Consider the following 20,812-nt stretch of genomic DNA (forward strand, 5'->3'; position numbering starts at 1 on the left):
TTTGTAATCAGAATCAAGCCAGACCAGGAGTGGATAACAAAACCACATTTTGTTGTTGTGATAAAAATACTCCGTCATGCAAAATCAATGCCAAGTTACACTCACATGTAACCAAGTTACATCACTGCTACTACTTGATGAAAATGGTTTGCGTGTCATATTTTAGTGTCTGGATACTGTAACCTGACATAAGTACTTTAACTGAGCACTGAATCACATTTATTAAGAATGACAGTTCAAGTAGACTTTGTATAAACACATTTTTACAGATCCTGTGTCAAATCCTTCTGCTCTAAAAATACACCAGCCTCACATATGCTTGCTTTCTCGTTTTGCCCCGTTTTACATAACACTTAGGAGCACGTCTCTGTTTCCAGGGCAGTCGTCACATTTTAACCTTACACACAAATATGATAACTGTAAAACAAAAAAGAAAGAAGGAAAGAAAGAAAGAGAGAAAATAAAAGAAAATATCACAAGCCAGTGACATACCTCAGCAGTCCAAGTCAAAGTGAAGCTTCCCCAGAACTCTCCCTCAGATTTGGGTCAAACATCACAAATCTCACCGATGATCAAAAGCAACATCTTCCCGAACATCTCTCCTCTTGATTTATAGTGATAGCAGAGGCTACAGGTTTGCCTCTAGAAGAATCTATCTTAGGCAGTCCTCGCTCTTTAGGCTGTGGCTGTGGCAGTGTCTATTGAAAAGCCTCACATTTCCAGTTTCCCTGGAAACCACGGTCGGGTTCTGGCAGTGAGTGGTAATGTAACGACAAAATTTCTGTTCTCCTCTCTAATCATCAGCAAATCATGGCAATTAGCAGCAGGTTCTCATAGCTGCACAAATGGATGCTGTGTGAACTAAAATACATAAGTGAGCTGGCTTTGTTGGGGAATAAATGATTAAAGTGGTCTCCACAAGTGATAAGTGTGAGGGTGGCAGGAGGGAGGGCGAACTATGCAGAAAGGGATTTCTCAAATTGATAAATGATCAATGATTTGTAGCAAGAAAGTGATATGTGGATCAGTGAAGCCCATATTTGCATGACCATTGTCAACATCTCAAAAACCCCCTAAGGCAAATTTTATTCCCTGCTATTGTCAATACAGGATAGAACATCACATTCATCACTATGCAGGCTGATGGAAACTTCATCCTTATAGATTTACAGCCTTATAAAACCATTGTCTTATGTACATTTGTTGTTGCACAGTTGCTTTCTGTTTTCATTATTAAACAGTAAAAACCTCTACAGTTGTTGGCCCGTTGGAGGAGAGTCAGGGGGGAACTATTCCCCTCCTGTGTCTACCATTATCAGAGCCGGTGATTAAGAATAATACAAATGATTGTGAAAACAAAAGAACTACACCCACATTTCCCTTTTGTAAAACAGATAAATATGTGCAGATCATTAGAGACCCCCCCCCCCCCCCCCCCCTTCAAAATAAAGTAAAGCCAACTCAGTGCTTTTGGAGGAAATCTGAGAAATATTTGTAACAGTGAGTGCTCTGCTGAAATTGTACATGAAAGGCAACAGAGGGTTTCAGCTGAAGGAGCCTGGAGGAAGCAGAGCTGTGCCTCCCACACAAACAAACACTTGTAAAACACCAAGTCTTTCATGGCCCGTTCCTCCCTCCACCCGCTTTGCTCTGCGACACACATTTCTCCAGAGCCTCTGTAATGCCCCTTGCCTCGAGTAATTGTGTGGGACCGAGCATGTTTAAATTTCTTTGTTTTCTGAATATCTTCCACTGTAGCTATGAGATGTGGCTCTCACCAGAACACAGTGTTCTGGCAGAAGTATTCTCACCATTAACTCGAAGGCCTCCGCCAATCGCAGGCCGCTGCAGACTTCTGTTGCCCAGCAACAACGTAGTGTGTGATGGAGGGAGGCGAGTGTGTGCGCGCACCACCGAGGACCAAGGTAGACGGCTCTTATCACACTCCCATCAGGAGCCATCGGCCTGCCAAAGGCCATCTTCTCAGCAATGTGTTGGTAATAACCACCATGGTGATTCATTGATGAGTGCTCTCCACAGTAGAAAAACAGGATGCATCACACACAGTGTTTCCAGTGCTACAGACAGTGTTGTCTCTGCTGCGTGTGGCAAGATATCACATTTTATGAACCTGACAAAGTTGGTATCTGTTTATTTCCCAAATAATCACATGTTAAAAATCTACAATAAGGCTGGAAAAACAAATGGAAAATTGGAAAGAAAAAAAAAGGACAATTTATAAAGAAGGAATGTTAGCTCAATAGAGATATATACAATATATTTACTATATGTTTTTTTGATTTCCTGATGCAAACTAATTTCTATTTAAACATTATTTCTCGCCCTTAAACCTATGGGTGATCAGGCGAGTTGGCTCATCTAAAGTCATTCATTCTTTGCAGATTATTTGCTCTCCATTTTCTGTCCAAACTCCTTGATGGCGTCCGAAGCTTTGTCCGCAGCTTTTCCTATGGCTGACTGTGTCTGCCTGCTGGCCTCTTGAGCAGCTTCAAGTCAGAAATCAAGCAGATGACAAACAAAATTTGGGAAGTTAAACAATTTGAAACTTTTAGGGAAAATAAAAAATGATATAAAGTTGTTTCAGTCAGGGTAAAATTATGTGCAGAACACACAAGCTGTAGGCGAATATTGAGTTTCTTCAACAAAGAACAAAAAAGGCAGTCACTGTATTGAAACTTCTGATTGTGCCATATGTACAGTTCAGCAATACATGACAGAGAACGATCAACCAATTATTCCAAAATCTAGGAGTATTATTATTATTATTATTATTTTCTTTTTTTTACATATTTCAATGTAAAAAAAAATCATCCAAATTTCAATTTTAAAATCTTAATTTTAATTGCAAATTGAAATTTTTCTTAAGAAGTAAGATACTGACAGCTGACACTTTTGTTTGCTTCACATAACACTGCAGGATAACATGATGATGCTTCAAACACCAAAGCGACTGTGCACTTTACCTATGTTGGCTGTTTCTTTGGAGGAGTCTGCCACCTGCTGCACAGCTCCTTGAGCTGCCTGCACTGGAAACACAGTACAGGGTCTCACAAAACATTTTTTGCATTTAATGTTGTTTTCACATAAAAAAAAAAATGCTTTTAATTCCATTTTAGGGAAAAAGTATTATATATTTTGCAAATCAAGTGTTAATAGTGTCAATCCCTTCCAAAAAGAGATCACCAGATCATTGACTGGCACTTTATAATCTCAACTCCTTGTCCCGTACCTGCACTGTCTGTCACTCCCTTTGCAGCTGAGTGGCTCGAACCCTTCAGGCTCTCAAAGGACTTCTTGAACGAGGCCATGGCTCCTGTGTCTGTCCCCTCAGCGTCCACACATTCGTCTGACCCGAGAGCAGCCGGCGCGGCTGTTTAATACCCGCTGTCAGAGCCCGACATCACCGAGCCTGCACTTTCCAGGCGGATTAACTTGAACAAAACCTGCCCAAAGGAACTGATCAGACTGGCATCCCAAGTATGGCAGCATCCTGCCAAGGTCCAGGGCCCGCTCAGCACATTTTACTCATCCGATAATCAAACCGCCCAGACAATAGTGAGCAAAAACGATAAGCACAATGAATTTGAGATTTTTGTTTAAATCAGCATGCCAAAACAGATAAAATTACAAAAATATCAGTGCATAACAATGAGTTTGAACATTATCGAGCAACAATAACAAATGGTTTATTTTTTGTAGTTTTTATTTACAGAGGATTTGTATGTCTGGCTTAACACATAAACCTGTATACTGACAAGTCCTGCAATTTAAAGCACATATTGATATGACAACCATTATGATTCCAAGACATAATATATTGACTTTAAAATCTTCAGTACACACAAACACACGCACACACAAACATGTATACACTGTCTGTTTCTAACAGATAGTTCACTGGAATGATTTCACAAGCAACTATAAAGATACAATGTAAAAAACTCTTACTTCAAAAACGTTCAAAATAACTTCCCAAAGAAATGAAAAAAAAAGAAAAAGAAAAACAAAGTAAAAACCCACAAACAGGCATTGCTGACACTTAGGAGGATATTATTGTAATCATATCTGCTTGCAACCTGTCATATTTATTTTTTCCACCCCCAATGCCTCATTGGAAGATGATAAACATCTATTGCACATTTCTAAATACACATACACACTAGTACAAAGTCACAAGCCCCGGCTCTGGTCTCATTTCGTTGGGAGGGAGTCAAGGAAATGAGACTGGGAGGGCAAATCCTACATCTCAATAAATACCTACACCCAACACATTACATTAATAACATGACATTTACAATATATAATAATAAAACATTTGTCTTGAAGGAAGAACATTTTTCAGTGGGAATGCTTGTCTAGTTTGTGGTTTTTTTGCAACGGGGATATAATTGTAATCGTTTCAGCATTTGTCCTTTTTGTTATTAGAAATATTATTGTGCTGCTGGTTGGATGGTGGTTCATACTGATGCTTTTATGCTTCTGGCTCGTAGTCCTGGCTCTCCTGGGAAAAGAAAAACAGGCTTTAAGAGACGAGCAGGGTCAATTTTGCAGCACAGGGTTAAAACCAACAGTATGGCTTTAATTAAATCTTAAATTCGGCTTTAATCCGTTTAAGAATACATGACATGGAGCTTAGGCGGCCCTTGATGTACAGGAGGTAATGATGTCACTCCATCTGAGCGCCTGTGCTGGCTGTTCGGTCCCTCCAGCCAACAGAGGGCAGCACGAGCCTGTGAGAGCTTCAAGGACGAGTCGTGAGCACACTCACTATTCTTGTAACCCTGCACACGCCTCCACTGCACACATGGTCATGAAAAAAACAACACGGCCTCCGATAGTCTGAAGCCATCTAATGTATTCAACACCACAGAGTGTGACCGTGGAGCAAATGGATTTTTCTCTCCAGTTCCTCCCAGAGAAAGCTCGCTTCTCTCTGCAGCACACAGACTCCATATTTACAGCAATGCAGGGAGACCCTGATATTACCCACAATGCTCGGAGGCACAGGACGTCATCACCACACCCATTCACACTGAGCTCTCACATCGCTGGTGTAGCAAAGGATGGGGGAGGGGAAAGAGATGTGGAGGAGTGGGAAAAAGAGATGGAGGAGGATGACACAGGCTACTGATGCTGGCAAATTCACTTTTAATCTGGAGCTCAAGGAATATCTCAGTTCTATTTCTCCATCTGGTTAATTAAATTATCTAGATATGGAAATGCTTGCAAGGACCAAAAAGAAGATTCAGGCTAATGCATTGAATTAGTCAGACATTAAAACTGAATCTGTCAAAATCGCAAGTGTCATCTTATTCAAGCTGATTCTTAACATTATACAGGTTTTGACTACAAACCAGAGTTGTTCTAACTTCAAATCATCATCTATACTGACAAAACGGTCCTGTCAACATACTATATATATTGTGAGATTTCATATGCCATAACAGACATTTAAAATCCACTTTTAAAGCCAACAATTCAGCACAGATTCTTTTTTTCACCTGACTGTCAAATTCCAAAAATAGCCCTCCATGCACACACACACACCAGCACACACTCAGCACTCGGTGTAGGTAGGTGGTGCTATATTCACAGTGCACTGCATGTCTGGTGGCAATTGGCAGGTTGAGTGCTCTGTTTCAATTCCCACAGAGAACACAACTCACCTCAGCTTTTGCTGTTGTGTGGGTCAGAAGAGGTGGGGAAGTGTGGAGTGCCATTCAAATGCAATACGGCTAAAATGTGCAGTCATGCCATGCTCGTGAATACTGATGAGCTTCCATCTATTGTAAGTGAATGGGCTCATCGCTGTGAAGTTTTCTTTTTTTTTTTTACGGGTTCTTACATAACACGCTAAAAGCCCTTTACAACAAACTCATAGTGCAGACCAGAGTCGAGTTAAAACACTATGAGTTGTGACATTTTTACACTGAGCGCAGACATGCATGCACTGCGTGACGTGCTGTCTGATTACCTGCTGGGACTCATCATATGTCTCCCCTTCTGGCTCAAGCATCGCCTCTCCCTGGCCCTCCATGGCCTCCTGCCCATACTCCTCAGGCTGCAGGGAGAGTGAGAGGAAGAGAGAGTGAGGAAGAAGGTAAGATTCACAGAAATAGAAACAAATGTACATACGTGCAGCTGAAGTTATGCTTGAGCTTTTGAAATGACATTCCCTCGTGTTTTTTTTACGGCGTAATGCAGGAGTTTTCTCATACATTAGTCATATAAAGCCAAATTAATTTCAATCGGTAATTATAAAAACTAATTTGTTAGATGGGGGGGGGGGGGGGGGGGGATTGGGGGATCTTAGGTGGTCAAGGGATGCCTTTATAGAACATAAGCCATTGAATGTGTTAAAGAAATGGACTGACATGATTAAGAAATGTGCTTTAGTATAAAACCAAATATGCACCAGTTAGCAACAGTTAGGTACAGATGGTGGAAAAGGGTGATGATTGAAATTAAAGCAACTAGCAAGCGAAGACTTTTTACTGCATATGGATCTTAACAGCTGTTAACGGCAGTAATATCTCATAATGTAAAAAAAAACCAAGGTAAATGCTGATATTCAACCAAAAAAAGTACTACCTAAAAAAAGCGTATGTGCAAGAAGAAAAATGCTTTAATTGTGCATTGTTTAATAAACCAAGAGTTTAAGCAACATTCCATGCATGCATCATCCTGTTTGTGGTCTTTAACATATGATTTCACCTTCTCCAGGATTACAGCAGATTATGACATCATCTGTGAACAAACACAACACACCTGTCTTTAAAGACAGAATCACACATGTCACTCTCGGGCCTTAAAGGTAAAACTAGTTGCGGGAGAGATTGCAACCCACAGTCGTCCACAGTCTGACTTGTACTATTAAGGAGCAAATCCAGGACAATATCCAACTTTATTCTCTAAAAACATTATTCTCCCCAGCTGTTCTTCATGCTGAGTGTCAAATGCTGGCAGGCTAATACTCAAACCACAACATGTTGAACAACAACATATGAGCATTGGTATCATGACATGAACATCTGTTGAGAATGCAGCTGTGCAAACAAAGCCGTGCACGGCTGCTGGTGTGGCTGTACAGTCAGTATTGTTCAAAAGGTGCAATATATAGTAGATATCTCATTAATCAGGCCCTGAACAATGTGACTCAAATGTAAGGTGAAAAGGAACCGGGGCGAGACAAGTCTAAAGTCAATAGCAGAAAAGGTCCTAAAAGTCAATAGGAGAAAGAAAAAAAAATAAATAAATAAATAAATAAATAAATAAATAAAGTCAATAGCAGACTCATCTGTCAGCAGTTCCCTCACCTACCCAGCATGTGGAACTGAGCCCAAAGCACACTGGCTCGCTCTCCCTTAATGAAAAACTGCTTTCACATTCTAAAAGGAATCAATATCTTCCTCAAACAGCTGTGATCACTGAGGCGTGCAGCAAACATCACTTAAACAGGAATAAATATTACATTTACTGGGAAGTATTTTAAGCTGAGGATTGATACAAATGCGATGGCCCAGTGAGTATTTCTAGTAGTGCAATGGTTTTTCTTTTTTTTTTGTGTGTGATTTACTTCAAATAAACGACAATGTGTTTGTAGTGATGGTGGTTGCATAGTGCAACATTGATCACATAGTTGATCTTTTTTTTATACAATTCTTAAGAGGGCAACAGAACAATACGACTCAAAGGGATTAACTTCATCCCACAAGCATCACTCACTCCACCAGCTCTTTGTTAGCTCCGCCCATCAATGGCTTCTATGGACCAAAAGAAACCCCACACAATAACCAGACATCACGTTGTCACTGAGGCATCGCAGAAAATCTAATAAGATGATGTCTTAACACTGTAAAACAACAGTTCAATTTCTCCTTCTTTGCCATACCTGCCACTTAAGAGCCCTGAAAACAAAGCCAGTGGGTCACCACACATTTATTTTTAAACTCAGCTCTAATCAAGTCAATTAGGTCAGAGAAGAACAGACCGTAATCCAGTGTGCTGTATCAAGCTAGTGTTATTGCTGTAAGCCCAGCAACGCGATTAGCATGGCTTTAGGAGCTGCACAATGCGAGACACGGCTAATCAGATCACCGGCTGAGAAAAAAAAAGTGACCGTGAAGAAGAGTGTTTATGTTATTGTAGTAAAGGGGAGCGATTAAGTTGTATGCCAGACTGGCCGCGGCTTCAGATTCGGTCACGCACAAAAGAAACCACAGTTCAGACACGAGTCAGTAGCACAAGTCAAAACCATATTCATTTGTATATTTATAGTATTCCTATTTGTAAGTTGTCTGCTTTGAGGACTAAATTGATATAATTTTGAGAATTTTCAGGTTACTTATACTTTAAAGCTGTGGTTCCCAAAATGGGGCGCAGAACCTCCCAAAGGAAGGAACCAGCGACCACAAGGGGGAGGCGAGGCTTTGCCTGCTCCAAAAATTTAGATGAGCGCATGTCAAAGAAAACCGGAATAAGACACTGAGAATGTGACCATTGCTTTTGGAATGGTCGTGCTTTTGTGGCTCCAGCCGTCCACTTCCCTGAGACAGATAATCAATACTGAGAATAGATTGATGATGGATGTTTTTCTATGTTTGCAGGAGTGGGCGTGTCCAGTGTTTTGCTGCATTGCAAAGTTTTTGGCAAGTCAGATTCTGCAGATGGGGTTCGCACCCTTTCTTGGAGACAATCCGGCTCCAATTGAAATATTTTGGGGGAACCACTGCTGTAGAATATCTGCACGCTTGAGTCAGACTGGATGTACAGCTCAGTAAAGTGGAACTGGCATGGAAATGTAGCTGTGCACATTTGATAACAGTGTCAACAGTTTAACAGTGTGTTGTCAGGGTGTTGAGATGAGAAGTTTTATCACTCAGATAGCGCCTTGGAGAAGCCTATTAGAGCAGGCTGTCAGATTTATGAGATTAGCAAATCAGCGGAGAGGGTCCAGCTCTGAGGGATGAAGGCTTAGGACGGGATGAGAACCTCACTGTTCCCCTGACAGTCTGACAGAGATAGACAAAATGTCAACACGCTGACGGTGCAGGACCGGGTCATGAAAGCGAGAGAGCACACAGGAAGTCAAAAATGCTTAATGCCTCTAGTTACATGTAAAAATCTGAAAGGAAAAGTGGGAGGAATTTAGTTTTTTTTATACTATGAGCCAAAAGGCAACTGAATAGTAAATCAGTTAGGTCAGTGTGCAGTCAGGCTGGGTTCATGTCTCTTTTCCTTCCAGAACAAGAGTAATATAACACTTAAAAGTATCTATTTAATGTTTATATAACAATTCTTTTTAATATTTTCTTTTAAAAACCCTGTATATCAGCCTTTTTGTGCAAATTTCCAACATACTTCCTACCTGCAGACCGAACAAAGATTATTCAGCTTTTTTTCCTCTATGAAAGTATCATCCTGTTTCCTCCGCTGAGAGGAATCCAATCTCATACAGTAAATATGCGTGTGCAGACAGCAGACGAGTAAAATAGATGGCAAGCCTCTGAGAGTAGTAACTCCGATTTGGAGTGACATTCAGATTCATCAGATTTACCCCCGCTGAGTAAGTCTGGCTCTGCGACAGCGATGATCCTGCCCAGGCTGTAATGAACACAAATCAGAGCGTGTTGCCAAGTGTAAGCGAGCCTTGGACTTGGAATGGGAACGTCTTTTTGATTTCCCACATGTCCTCAGGCACGTGAGCAAACTCATTTAGTCCCAGTCAGGATGAAAAGGAGAAATAAAAGTACAGGTGCAGTTAAAAAACAATAATTTTAAATTAAAAGCTTTTGCCAGTTACTTCCAAACTCACAGCAAATGAACTAAAATGTTTCAAGCCGCCTTTCCTAAATATTGAGCTCTGATATTTATCGCCTCTGGTTAAAAAGATAATGTCATATTTTGGGATGTTATGTTTCTGATTTTCATGACTTCAAACTACGAAATTATGAAAATAATTGTCAAAAATGTAAAACACAAATCCAATTAGTTGTAATAAAATGATTCGAAGCTCTCCCACTTAAATTAATAAAAAAAAAGTATTTTGAAATGCGGTGTACAAAGTGCATTATAAATACTTCTATAGATGGATGATAGTTTTCAGGGTCACTTTATGCTTATTTTATTGTTTTTGAGAGGAAAGGCGAGTCTTTTACCACATGAAGTTAAATCTGCCTCAATCTTTTGTAGATTTAAAAAAAATTTTTACTCTAAGGACCTGATTTACTAAGATCCTGCATAAAGCATGTGATCGGTCATGCAAATAGATTGTGATTTCAGTTTTTGTGCATTTGGCGAGTGATTTGCTCAGAATAACACCACGAACGACAAATGTCATGGGTAACTAGTTGAGAAAATGCCTCTCGTCAGATTAGCAGCATCCCTGCTAAAGCCGGAGCATGTTTACGCCTTGTTTTTAAATGTGGGAAAACCAGACACAATCATCAACAATGCAAACATCTTTATCTACAGTAAATCACATTACATGTTGCACATTAATCTAACGGCATAAACTCCCCCCTTGTAGTTTGCACAATATATGATAAAATGTATTATACATCCGAATACTCCATTTTCAAATGCTTTAAATCAACAGTTTATTTTATAGGTTATAGGTTTATAGGTTATGGATTTTATATCCCCTCTGCATGCTCCATCAGTAGATCAAGTTCCACATGTACTCTATGTGTGCAAAATATAATTGTTGAGCCTGCTTTATACCTGCAACCTTTAAGAAGACCCTCCCCTCAACTATCTGTATAGAAATTCTGCTGATTTTCTCATATTTACCAACTCCCTGCAATATGGGAGCAGTCCAAGCCTGCTTTGACATCTCAACATTTAATTGGGTCAGGCTGGTATATTTTCTCATTTGCAGCTTCTGAGTTCGCCTTTTTTTTTTAACTGTCTTGTGCTAAATTGTAATAATATACATACGAAGGACCTCTTCAGCTCGAAGTCAGTAACCTTTTCCTACATCCTGTCACGTAAGAAGAGGCCATGGCCTGGTACACTACCACTGCTTTCTGCTCTGCCAAATCGTTTCCTCTGAGAGAGCTGAAAATAGTCTAATTATAAATCTTCAAATGCACAGGTCATTCTTTGACATAGTTACACATCTCTGTTTATGTACTTGAAGAAAAAAAGAATCTGATAGGATATTGTAAAATATGAAGCTATATACTCCGTACCCATGCTGAGTTGAGCTCTAAGATCGGGACTATTAGAAAGACAAACCTAAAGATATGAAGGCCTGACGTTAGACAATTAATAATTTCTAAATCTTTATACGGTTCCAATGTAATTGAAGACTTGTCATACACTATATATCTTGTAGAAAGCTTTCCATTGGTGAATCCGAGTTTTCCTGCACAACATATTTGCAGTAACCAAGCCCCTTTGAAAATGATTTCTCAGTTTTTGCCCAGCTGACTTGTTTGAGTTTGTGTGTGTGTGTGTGTGTGTCTACATGTCTTCACACTGGAGTCTTGTTCTGTCTTCTATCAAGAATGCGCTGAAGACCAGGTTGTGTTGTGTTACTCTGATGGTGACTGTGATGATGCCCAGTACATACGTTCATGTCGGATGGGAACTCGTCCTTCTTCACCAGGCCGGTGGCAGCGACGATGTTCCCCATGGCGCCAGTGGTCTTCTCAGCCACTGCAGACACACAGACACACAGACACGCACACACACACACACACACACACACACACACACACACACACACACACACACACACACACACACACACACACACACACACACACACACACACACACACACACACACACACACACACACACACACACACACATTATCTCAACGGAAGCTCCAGACAGATTAAAAGCATGCTTGTGCTCGTCGTCTACTTCCCAACAGATTAATGTACTTAAAGGCCACTTACACATGACCCACACGTTTCCCTATTGCCATAATGAATTTGCCATTTTGTGGTGAGCGGTAATGTCTCGTCTCAATAATGTAACAGAGCTTCTTACAGGAAAAGATACTGATGTCAAGATCTGCACGGAGAAAATCTCACCTGTGCCGACGCTGTCTTTGGCCTTGGAACCTGAATTTGTGGGAGAAAAGGAAATAAGTCAGCAAAGAAGGATGAACAATTAAAAACAAAAATGTTCCTCTTGGTGTGTGAGAGTGAGTGTATATATGTGGACTGTGGACACCTCCCTGAAATATTGACTGAGTCTCTAACACCATCCATTTTCAAGAAAATCTTTAACAGGAGTCTGACTGAGTCTCTAATTCCTTAAAGAGCAAGACTGCTGAGCCTCTCCTGTATTGTACTAATTAAAACAACCATCCTCCTGTTCAGAACTACTCACACGATAAACTGATACAAATGACAATAATAATATTTCTAACTGCTTTAACTGTTTTGGGATACTCCAGAACAATCCTGGCCACAATGCTGGAGATTTCTCTGTGTTATCATATCAAGCTACAATTACCCCTCATGGCTGATTTAAACCAGGAACCTGGACATTGTTCACCTCTGACCTGTGGCAGATCTCCTTCATGTACAGAACTCTCCATCAAGTTCATTGGACGATCTACTTTGTGAATGCTGGTTGTGACCGTCCTCTCCGGTGTGTAGTGACAATAGGACTTACTAGTCCCTGAGAGTCTTTAAATGAGGAGACAAAAAAGCTGCAACCTCTTTTTTGGCAAAAAACGAGCCTCAGAGCAAAACATCAGTATGAGAGATGTATCCATTTCATCTATGGCTTCAAAGAAATGCGATAACCTAATCTGAAAATTAGGTGTGTTGAAATCTCAATAGCAGATTAGAAATGTTAGATTTATCAGCATTTTATGTAAAATGTTCTGTCATCTAAGTACTTGTTAGAAATGATTGTTGTAGTCATATCATTGAAACATAATTAAGCGCACACATTCTTAATCTAATTCTGTGCTACTGCTGTGTACCGAATGGTAATGCTGTGAATGTGAGGTTAAATTGAACTGAAGAAATAAAATGCCATAAATTAAGACTGATACGTTGTGGAGGCAAGTGCTGCGTTTATAGCAACGGCGTATAAATACAATGTGGAGTAAACAGGAGCTCAGTGAATCAGCCTTTTCATCGAGGCATTAAAAGTCATCACTTGCGGCGTAGTTTTCTCATTTCTGCCTCTCCTTGCCGTTGACTGCTCAGCCCAGCAGGGCGGGTGGTCTGCAGCAGCTGTCAAAAGGTGGGCCACAGACCTATCAGATTGTTCTTACCCCTCCTCCAAGAGACGCCTTCGAGCATATCATACGCGGTTTTCTAGGGCAACACCGCCCTCAACAAGCAAATTATTTTTTACCTTCCTGCTGTCGCGCCGGCATGATGAAAATGAATGTGCACATGTTGCGACGGCAGTCTGACAGGCCGGGCAGAATACAAGGAGCGACTGAGACACTGCACGAAACATGTCTGGTAATGAGACCTCATGGAAACACTGACAAGTTCTGCTGGAGGACCCAGTGTCCTGCACATCTGAACACGCTGCTGCATGATCAGCGACACGAGCTGGAGACAGTAGAACCACGAGAGGTGCTGGTGCTCTGACCACAACTGTGCAAGTGACTACATCAGATTCCTGACAGGCATGTCCTGGATCCCACAATCGCACTGACACTGTGACCAAATTTCGAACAAATACGAACCACCACATTTGTCTACGCAGGTATGAAGTGGCTAAAAGTGTGATATCCTGACATATCCAGTGCTGAAACAAGAATTTTATTAATAAGTGAGCCGATAAAGAGATTTTTGAGAAAGATAATTGACTAATACTGAGTAATAATTCAAGAAGAAATGGTAAATGAATTTCTATCTGCTCCACCGCAAGGACTTCCTACTCTTTCATTATATAACTGTACACAGTTAATCTTTGTGTTTTTGAATGCTGGTTAAATGAAACAAGCCCACTGAAGATGTCATTGTGGTGTCTTTGGACGCTCGCCTCAGTTTCCCTCATTTTATAGGTGCATAAACTTTTCTTTCATCAATAACAAAAGTGTTTGCGAGTTGCAGGCTGAGAAATATTAAAGCCAAAGAGGTACAACTCAAATGAATTCTTCTATAATAAGAACAATATAATTTTGTCCAAAACTGGTGGAAAATATAATTTATTTAAATATTATTAATTATTTATTTCTGAGTTATGATTATACACTATTAATTTATAATGCTTGATTATTGCCAAGCTACACAGATATATCAATTATGCATGACATTGGCCTAGGCCTCACACGTGAAGTTGAAGAGCAACTAAAAAGGAATTTGACAGATCTGGAAGTTACACACGTTGTTTTCACAGTTCCTGCTCTACTTGCTGCCAGCTGCTCGACAACACGTCTCCACATGTCCATTCAGCTCCATGTTACCTATGTTTTATGACTGAAATAATACGAAGCAAGTGAAATAGGATGATTTCAGATACATATCGAGTCACTGCAGGTCGGCCAACACCGAACCGAGGAGGACAAAATGCTGAGGCTTTTAGTCTGTTTGTCTCCAGGGGGTGACCGAGGGCTGACACTGTTTCACAATCTGCTGCTGTCCAATACACGGACATGTGGCAGGAGCTGCTCCTACCGTCCTGCTGCCCCACCCCCACCCCTTGTTCCCATCTCCTGCCGGTGGCCCAGTCAAGTCTGCTGCTGAGAGGCCACAAGGACAGTGCCCTGCTCAAGCCAGTGCCTCTCGACTGCAGCTCCTATACCTCACCGTGTAATCAACCATGCTACACCGATTTTCAGATGATGGGTAAAGTCTTTATATACTGCATCAGACGGGGTTAATAAAATAAAGACATTGATTACCTGACAGTCTGGCTGCAATGTATTCGAAGAGACAACACACAATATTGCCTTTCATCTATGATACGTTTGTGAGAAAGACTACAACATTGCGCGAAGTCTCACGTATGAAAAAAAGCATCCTAATAGTTTTTAATTCTGGATTCTTCTTTATTTACGAAAGGCATACTGCAAAACCTCTTGTCCTAGTTTGATGGTTTTAATTTACCATATCTGGTAAGTCTTTACATACAGTCTGAGACTGCTGCAACTGTTCTACAAATCTGGATTTGTTTTAAGTACATGGCAATAGTGATCCAGAGGTTGGGACAAGAAGCTTCTAAATGAAAGTTCACTGGTTAAAATCCCACTGTAATGGGTGACCACTGTCCATGAGAAAGCCCCGAATATGTATTTATTACACTTACAACAAATTTAGTTAAAAAAAAAAAGTGTCTTAATGAAATGGTTAATAGGTTTATCATGCAATTATCTTTTGTCATGTTTTTGTTTCAAAAATGTGAAAGAAAAAAGCATCCCCCTGCCCAGCAGATTGTTCCTGCTACTGTACCCTGCCTGAAGTTCCAGGGCGGGGACGGGCCTGCCTCACACAATGAAGGCCTGCGGTATGATTCAAACATGTGTTTCAGGACATAAGCTGCCAACAGCTGAATCATAAACTACGCTCCCTGCTCATCTGCTGCTGCTCCTGCTAGTAACAGGAACATTGCCAGTCACAAGGGACCTGAGGAAGAAATCACATGCAAATGGGGCAGAGAGATTTGTGATCACCTTACCTACAAACATGACTCCTTCCTTGGTCTTTTCTGCTGCCACTGCAACTCCTTCCTTGGTCTTCTCTGCGGCCACCGCCATCCCTTCTTTTGCTTTAGACAAACCCTTCATAAACACATCCATCTTGGCCGATCTACTGTGGAGAGATGGAGCACACACAGTGCTGTCAGTGACCATCACTGCTGACACATGTGGCTTATGCACGATTCCATCTAATAACTCAGATTGGAATCATTTCATTTTTATAAAAAATCGATTCTTATACACTTTTATGGACACCAGGGCCATAAATCAGGGGAAACTAAGGAAGCACCGCCTCCTGTGGTAGATCGTGACAGCTGTGGTCCAGCCATCAGGCTGTAGTAAAAAACCCTCAGCTCACTCATGCGTTCAGCCCTCCTTTTCACGTCCTCGTCAGTGCATGAAATATTCAAAGAACCCCCCCCCCCCCCTAAAAAAAAAAAAGGAGATTTCAATGAAATGGTTAATTGTGGGAGCACTCATCAATTATTGCTTGTCTGTAATGCTACTCTCGGTGGCAGCGGGATGACATGACTGCGCCAGGGCCTATTTAAAGGGACTGGCCAGCACATCATACGGGAAGGTGGCATCTATTTCAACAGCTACGTTACGTCGCTGGGGGAAGGGAGGCACGATGTACAAGCGTGATCTCTGCACGAAGCACGGTGTGCACGTCGAATTATACGTTTGATCGTACGAAAAGAAAGAAAAGAAAACGAAAACGGGTAAAGAGAGAGACAAAGCTACAGAGTTGCAACACGAAGGTTTTTAAAAAAAGATTTTCCGGCACTACACACTAACCATCATGGATGCTGCAGGTCAAGTCTGCAACGTCCACAATGTGCACCAATTGCATGATGTCGACCGTTTCCCACATTTACACCCGCCTTAAACAAGACTATGTGTTACCTGATACACACACATTACACATAAGGTCCAATGAAGTCAACCGAGAGTGTGAGTATTATAAAGACGCCGTTGTGAATATTGCTTGCAGGCTCTTAGTTATCGTAATAAAAGGCGACGCTTGTATGCACGCTGCTCTGTCTAATGGTGGTGACCTCTATGTGCTGAATAAAACGACAACAGTGATGGAGTGCAAGAAGGAAAAGCGCCCTTACCTATTTACAAATAGCCTTCGATTGGTCCCCTTATGATTCGGTCGCACTCAAGTCAAACTATCGTCTGAATGGGAGATTTCTTCAAATGATCACTAGGTGGGCCTTCCTCGGGATGATCTCCACCAACAGGGACGGCCGCCTTCACAGTGCGGCTGAGAACTATCACGCCCCCCCCCCCCCCCCCCCCTCCACCCGCTCCTCCTCTCCGCCTCCTCCTCTTCCTCCTCCCCTCTCTCCACCATCACTGGCTCCTTCAGCTATTGATCAGCTTAAATGTCAAACATCATCAAAAAGGAAATTTGGTTAATAGAGCCCGTATGTCTTCTCTATCCCTGTTCTAGTAATACTCATGATTGAAACTATAACACCAATAGATGTAATGTATGTCTATACGAACTATTAAAACTATAGGAATTCAACTGTGATGTCACCTGTTGAAACACTCTTCCACTCTCCTGTCTGGGTTTTTATTATTATGGTTAGTTTAGATTAATTATAATTTATTCATTGTGTTTTTATCTAGTTTGTTACAACTTTGATTTTAAATATCTCACATAGACCACTACTTCAATAATATTAGGATTATGTTTCATTGTCTTCCTTTGGGTGTAGGCCATTATAAAACCCACCGTATAGCCCTTTTAATATGTAAATGATACATTAATGTGCGGATTGAGTAAACATGAGTGTGACATGAGGATAATACTATTCTATGTAATAGACAGGGGTGGAATGTATTACTGTAAAAGCTGCATGAGCTGTGACACTATGTTAGTTTATGAGACATTAATGTATAAATACTAACTTAAGTAATTATTTCTCAATTAAAAAACAAAAGCCTGTTACAATGACGTGCATTTTCCAACTCAAATGATTTTGTGAAACCATGCTATTTTTTTTAAAATTTCGGAGTGGACGGTCTCAAACCGCAGGAGGCGCCTGAGCCAATCAGAGCAGAGGATGACGTCAGATGGAATCACGATTTCCCTCGAGTAGAATTTCTTACGTTCCATCAGCTCGTGACGACCATCGACGAGCCTTACACTTAAATTATTTACGCTGAAACTACAAGCTGAACTTAATATGTCACCGCTTGGTATCACTGGATCCCCCAACTTTGACTTTTAGAGACACACAGCGTCGAAGAATAAGCTTCAAACACCGCCCCCTGGCCTTCCCCCTCCTCTTTGCCCCCCCCCCCCCCCCCCTCTCTGACGTGTATACGTGACGCAATCCTTGCTGAAGGGGGAACGTGATTGCGATATCCTCCTTCTCCCTCCAACTCCCCCCTCTGAGGTCTGAGGAAATCCCATACAGCTTTATCTATTTCATTTCTCCTGTCCTGCTTCTCTCAGACTTGGTGAGCTCCACGTGTACATGGCCGTGGTTTCATCCATACAAGAGGCCTTGTGGGATTTGTAGGCTTGCTCTATTTTATTTTCTCTGGTTAATCTGGTTTATGGGTTCCGGCAGAATATGTCTTCCTCTAATAAATGCTGGACAGGCGCTGTCCATGGTGCTGAATGATGTATCTGTCCATGGTGCTGATATGTCAATCCTAAGCAGGCCTGCAGCAATACTATGCGACAAAAGAGAGGCTACGTTGCATTTGAAAAAGTCGTGCAACACAATGATAAAACATTTATTGATAATGTAGTTGTATTCTGGCATTTGGTTCGAAACTATAGGTCCAGTGGATACATTTTCATATTCCTTTCCTAACTGCACTGCTTGTACTTCTGAGCTGTGCCTGCCCTCTGGTGGTCTTTCGTTGTTGTACCATCCTTTTTGTTCCTTTACTGAAGACACATTATTATTATTATTATTATTATTTTTAATAATAATAATAATAATAATAATAATAATAATAATAATAATAATAATAATAATACATTGAGGAGGCTGTAGCGTTCTGTAATTGGAAGATTGATCTTTGTCAATGATCTGCAGCTTTGTAGGTTTTTCTATTTTTTATCATCACTATCAATGATGAGCCATTGAAAAGGTGTTTCTTGTGTTTGGAAAATGGAAAATAATTATTTCTTTAGGCAAATAAAATAATAAGAAGAGTATATTTTCTTAGTCCTCTGTCTGAGGGCTTGTTTGTCATTGTTGACTGTTCACATTTAAATAAATAGTTCAATCATATCACAGACTCAGACTGGCAGGTGGATGATTCTGTCATGGCTGTGGAACCTCAGGTAAATTTTTCAACCACTCACAGACGATCAAGGATCATATGAGTTTGATAGTTTGACCTACCCCAGGTGGAGGAGGTCCAGTATCTCTGAGGTTGTGCTGGGAGGACTGATAGTGACCCAAACACAGATTAAACGGCTGGCCTCAGCATTGCAGTCACTCTACCAGAATGTTGTCGGGAACAGTAAATTGAGCCACAGAGTTTTCTGGATGCATCATATTAAAAGTCAAGCAGGGATGTCCTGCTGGAGAGGTTTGCCCAGGACCTGCTAGAGAGATTATAACTCCTGGTTGGTCGGGGAGCGGTTTATGATCTTCCCAGCAGAGCTGGAGGAAGTTGAGAGCGGACAAGGATGTCTGACCTGGTCTGTTCTTGATGCTGCCACTATGACTCCGCATGAAACGAGATGAATGAATAGATTTTACACTATATAAGCCTGAGCTAAAGTCTTCTTGAGTTTAGTTTTTTTTACCAGCTGTAAGAAATACTGAGTAAACTGTGTTCGTTTAACCAGGGAATCATGTCATTTTTGCATATACTACTGAGACACTGCAGTCACATCTGTTGCAGTCAGTCTGACTTCGGGCATCAAAGTCACAGGACACCAAAGAGCCTCTCTCACAGCAGGCTGCAGGACTGGAGACTCATCTTTGAGAAAAAGTACATCTTGCATGTAGAAACTCGGTTGCCTTTAATAAAATCCCTTAAGAACTTGAGAAACATAGTAACACAGTTGCTAAAATGCAAAGGCGGAGAACATTTTAAGTCACTTCTCCTGTATCACAAATACTACTTCTAACAATTTCTTGCCAGTACTTAGGCTTCAAAAACAGACTTCCAACATCTCTGATTCTTTTCTTTCTGACCCATTATTGGTTTAACGTGTTCAATTCACTCAGTAGCTTCAAATAACAACTGTTATGTCACTCTGACTTTTCAGATTTGGCTTCCAGTAATTCTATAATTTCTTCAGAAGAGTTTCATAGTTAACTTTACATGTCACATTCAAAGCATTATCGGTGCAACTTATGCGGGGAAGTTAACAGTTACATGTAGACCTGTATTGCTGTAAAATGTAACATCTGCAGCAGGAGTGGAAATTATACTTCAGTATCGGATGAATGGGTAACAATAAACAGAAAAGAATCTCAGGAACACACGTGAAGGAGAGCGCCAAAACATGTGGCCAGAGTGTTGTGTTGCTGTGTTTAGTATAAAATAACTGTTATTGCCACAACATCTCAAGTGCAGAAAGGAATTATATATTCATTTTATTTCTTTGTTGACAGTGAGGTACTGCAGGGTACACCCTAGGCAGACCACAGTGTATCACATGACCCACACAGGGAGACAGGCAATCAATCAGACACACTCTGGGACATGAAATTTAGGTTCCCAATAAGCCATAAATGCATCTTTTAGGACTGTGGGAATCTTTGTATGTGCTGGGTGAACGTGCAAACCCCACACAGAAAGACCAAACCATAAAATCATTCAGTTTGATTAAGGCAATGATGTACAAAATTATAAATAGAACACACAAGTTACAAGTTTTTATTCTATTTGTTTAAGAGTTATAGAAGCCTGTTAGTTGTGTTAGCACAAGTAACTTGTTAACCGTGTACAACCTAAAGGTGTAGCTAACAGGAGCAATGATGTCAGCCTGGAGGTCAAACCTCTCCAGAAGTCAACCAAATAATAGTACCCGGTGTGAGATAAAGCATGTGTGAATGAGCAGATAAAATGTAGTTAATTTCAGTGCATTCTCTTTACATATAAGAGTTGGCAGCTCTACAAATTTTAGATTATTGAAATACATGTATTTGATATGTTTCTTCAACGA

At 40.8% G+C, this 20,812-nt stretch overlaps 2 protein-coding genes across 3 annotated transcripts; both read right to left on the reverse strand.

The window, feature by feature from the left end:
- Positions 1-203: 203 nt before the first annotated feature.
- On the reverse strand, positions 204-3,363 carry adirf (adipogenesis regulatory factor). Its single transcript, XM_080464933.1, has 3 exons — positions 3,251-3,363; positions 2,985-3,047; positions 204-2,507 (listed from the first exon to the last, which is right to left on the reverse strand). The coding sequence occupies exons 1-3, from the start codon at positions 3,327-3,329 to the stop codon at positions 2,404-2,406; spliced, it is 246 nt and encodes an 81-aa protein (XP_080321059.1). The 5' UTR covers positions 3,330-3,363; the 3' UTR covers positions 204-2,403.
- Positions 3,129-17,975, reverse strand: sncb (synuclein, beta). 2 transcript variants are annotated; one of them, XM_080464927.1, is made up of 6 exons: positions 16,770-17,975; positions 15,630-15,763; positions 12,068-12,097; positions 11,597-11,682; positions 5,996-6,082; positions 3,129-4,522 (listed from the first exon to the last, which is right to left on the reverse strand). In XM_080464927.1, the coding sequence occupies exons 2-6, from the start codon at positions 15,748-15,750 to the stop codon at positions 4,493-4,495; spliced, it is 354 nt and encodes a 117-aa protein (XP_080321053.1). In that variant the 5' UTR covers positions 15,751-15,763; positions 16,770-17,975; the 3' UTR covers positions 3,129-4,492. The 2 variants fall into 2 exon arrangements, with proteins under 2 accessions (XP_080321053.1, XP_080321052.1); XM_080464926.1 differs by having other exon boundaries at positions 3,607-4,376; positions 5,973-6,082; positions 16,770-16,917.
- Between the last annotated feature and the right edge of the window lie 2,837 nt (positions 17,976-20,812).

This window comes from Lipophrys pholis (genome assembly GCF_963383615.2).
Source record: "Lipophrys pholis genome assembly, chromosome: 6".
Taxonomy (NCBI): domain Eukaryota; kingdom Metazoa; phylum Chordata; class Actinopteri; order Blenniiformes; family Blenniidae; genus Lipophrys; species Lipophrys pholis.

Coding starts and splice junctions, on each gene's coding strand:
- adirf (XM_080464933.1), bottom strand. CDS start 3,329: ATGGCCTCGTTCAAGAAGTCCTTTGAGAGCCTGAAGGGTTCGAGCCAC. Junction 3,048..3,250: donor GGGAGTGACAGACAGTGCAG/GTACGGGACAAG, acceptor CTGTGTTTCCAG/TGCAGGCAGCTCAAGGAGCT. Junction 2,508..2,984: donor CAAAGAAACAGCCAACATAG/GTAAAGTGCACA, acceptor TCTGACTTGAAG/CTGCTCAAGAGGCCAGCAGG.
- sncb (XM_080464926.1), bottom strand. CDS start 15,750: ATGGATGTGTTTATGAAGGGTTTGTCTAAAGCAAAAGAAGGGATGGCG. Junction 6,083..11,596: donor AGTTCCCATCCGACATGAAC/GTATGTACTGGG, acceptor CTCTCCCTGCAG/CCTGAGGAGTATGGGCAGGA. Junction 4,377..5,972: donor ATCAGACAGCACGTCACGCA/GTGCATGCATGT, acceptor ACCACAAACTAG/ACAAGCATTCCCACTGAAAA.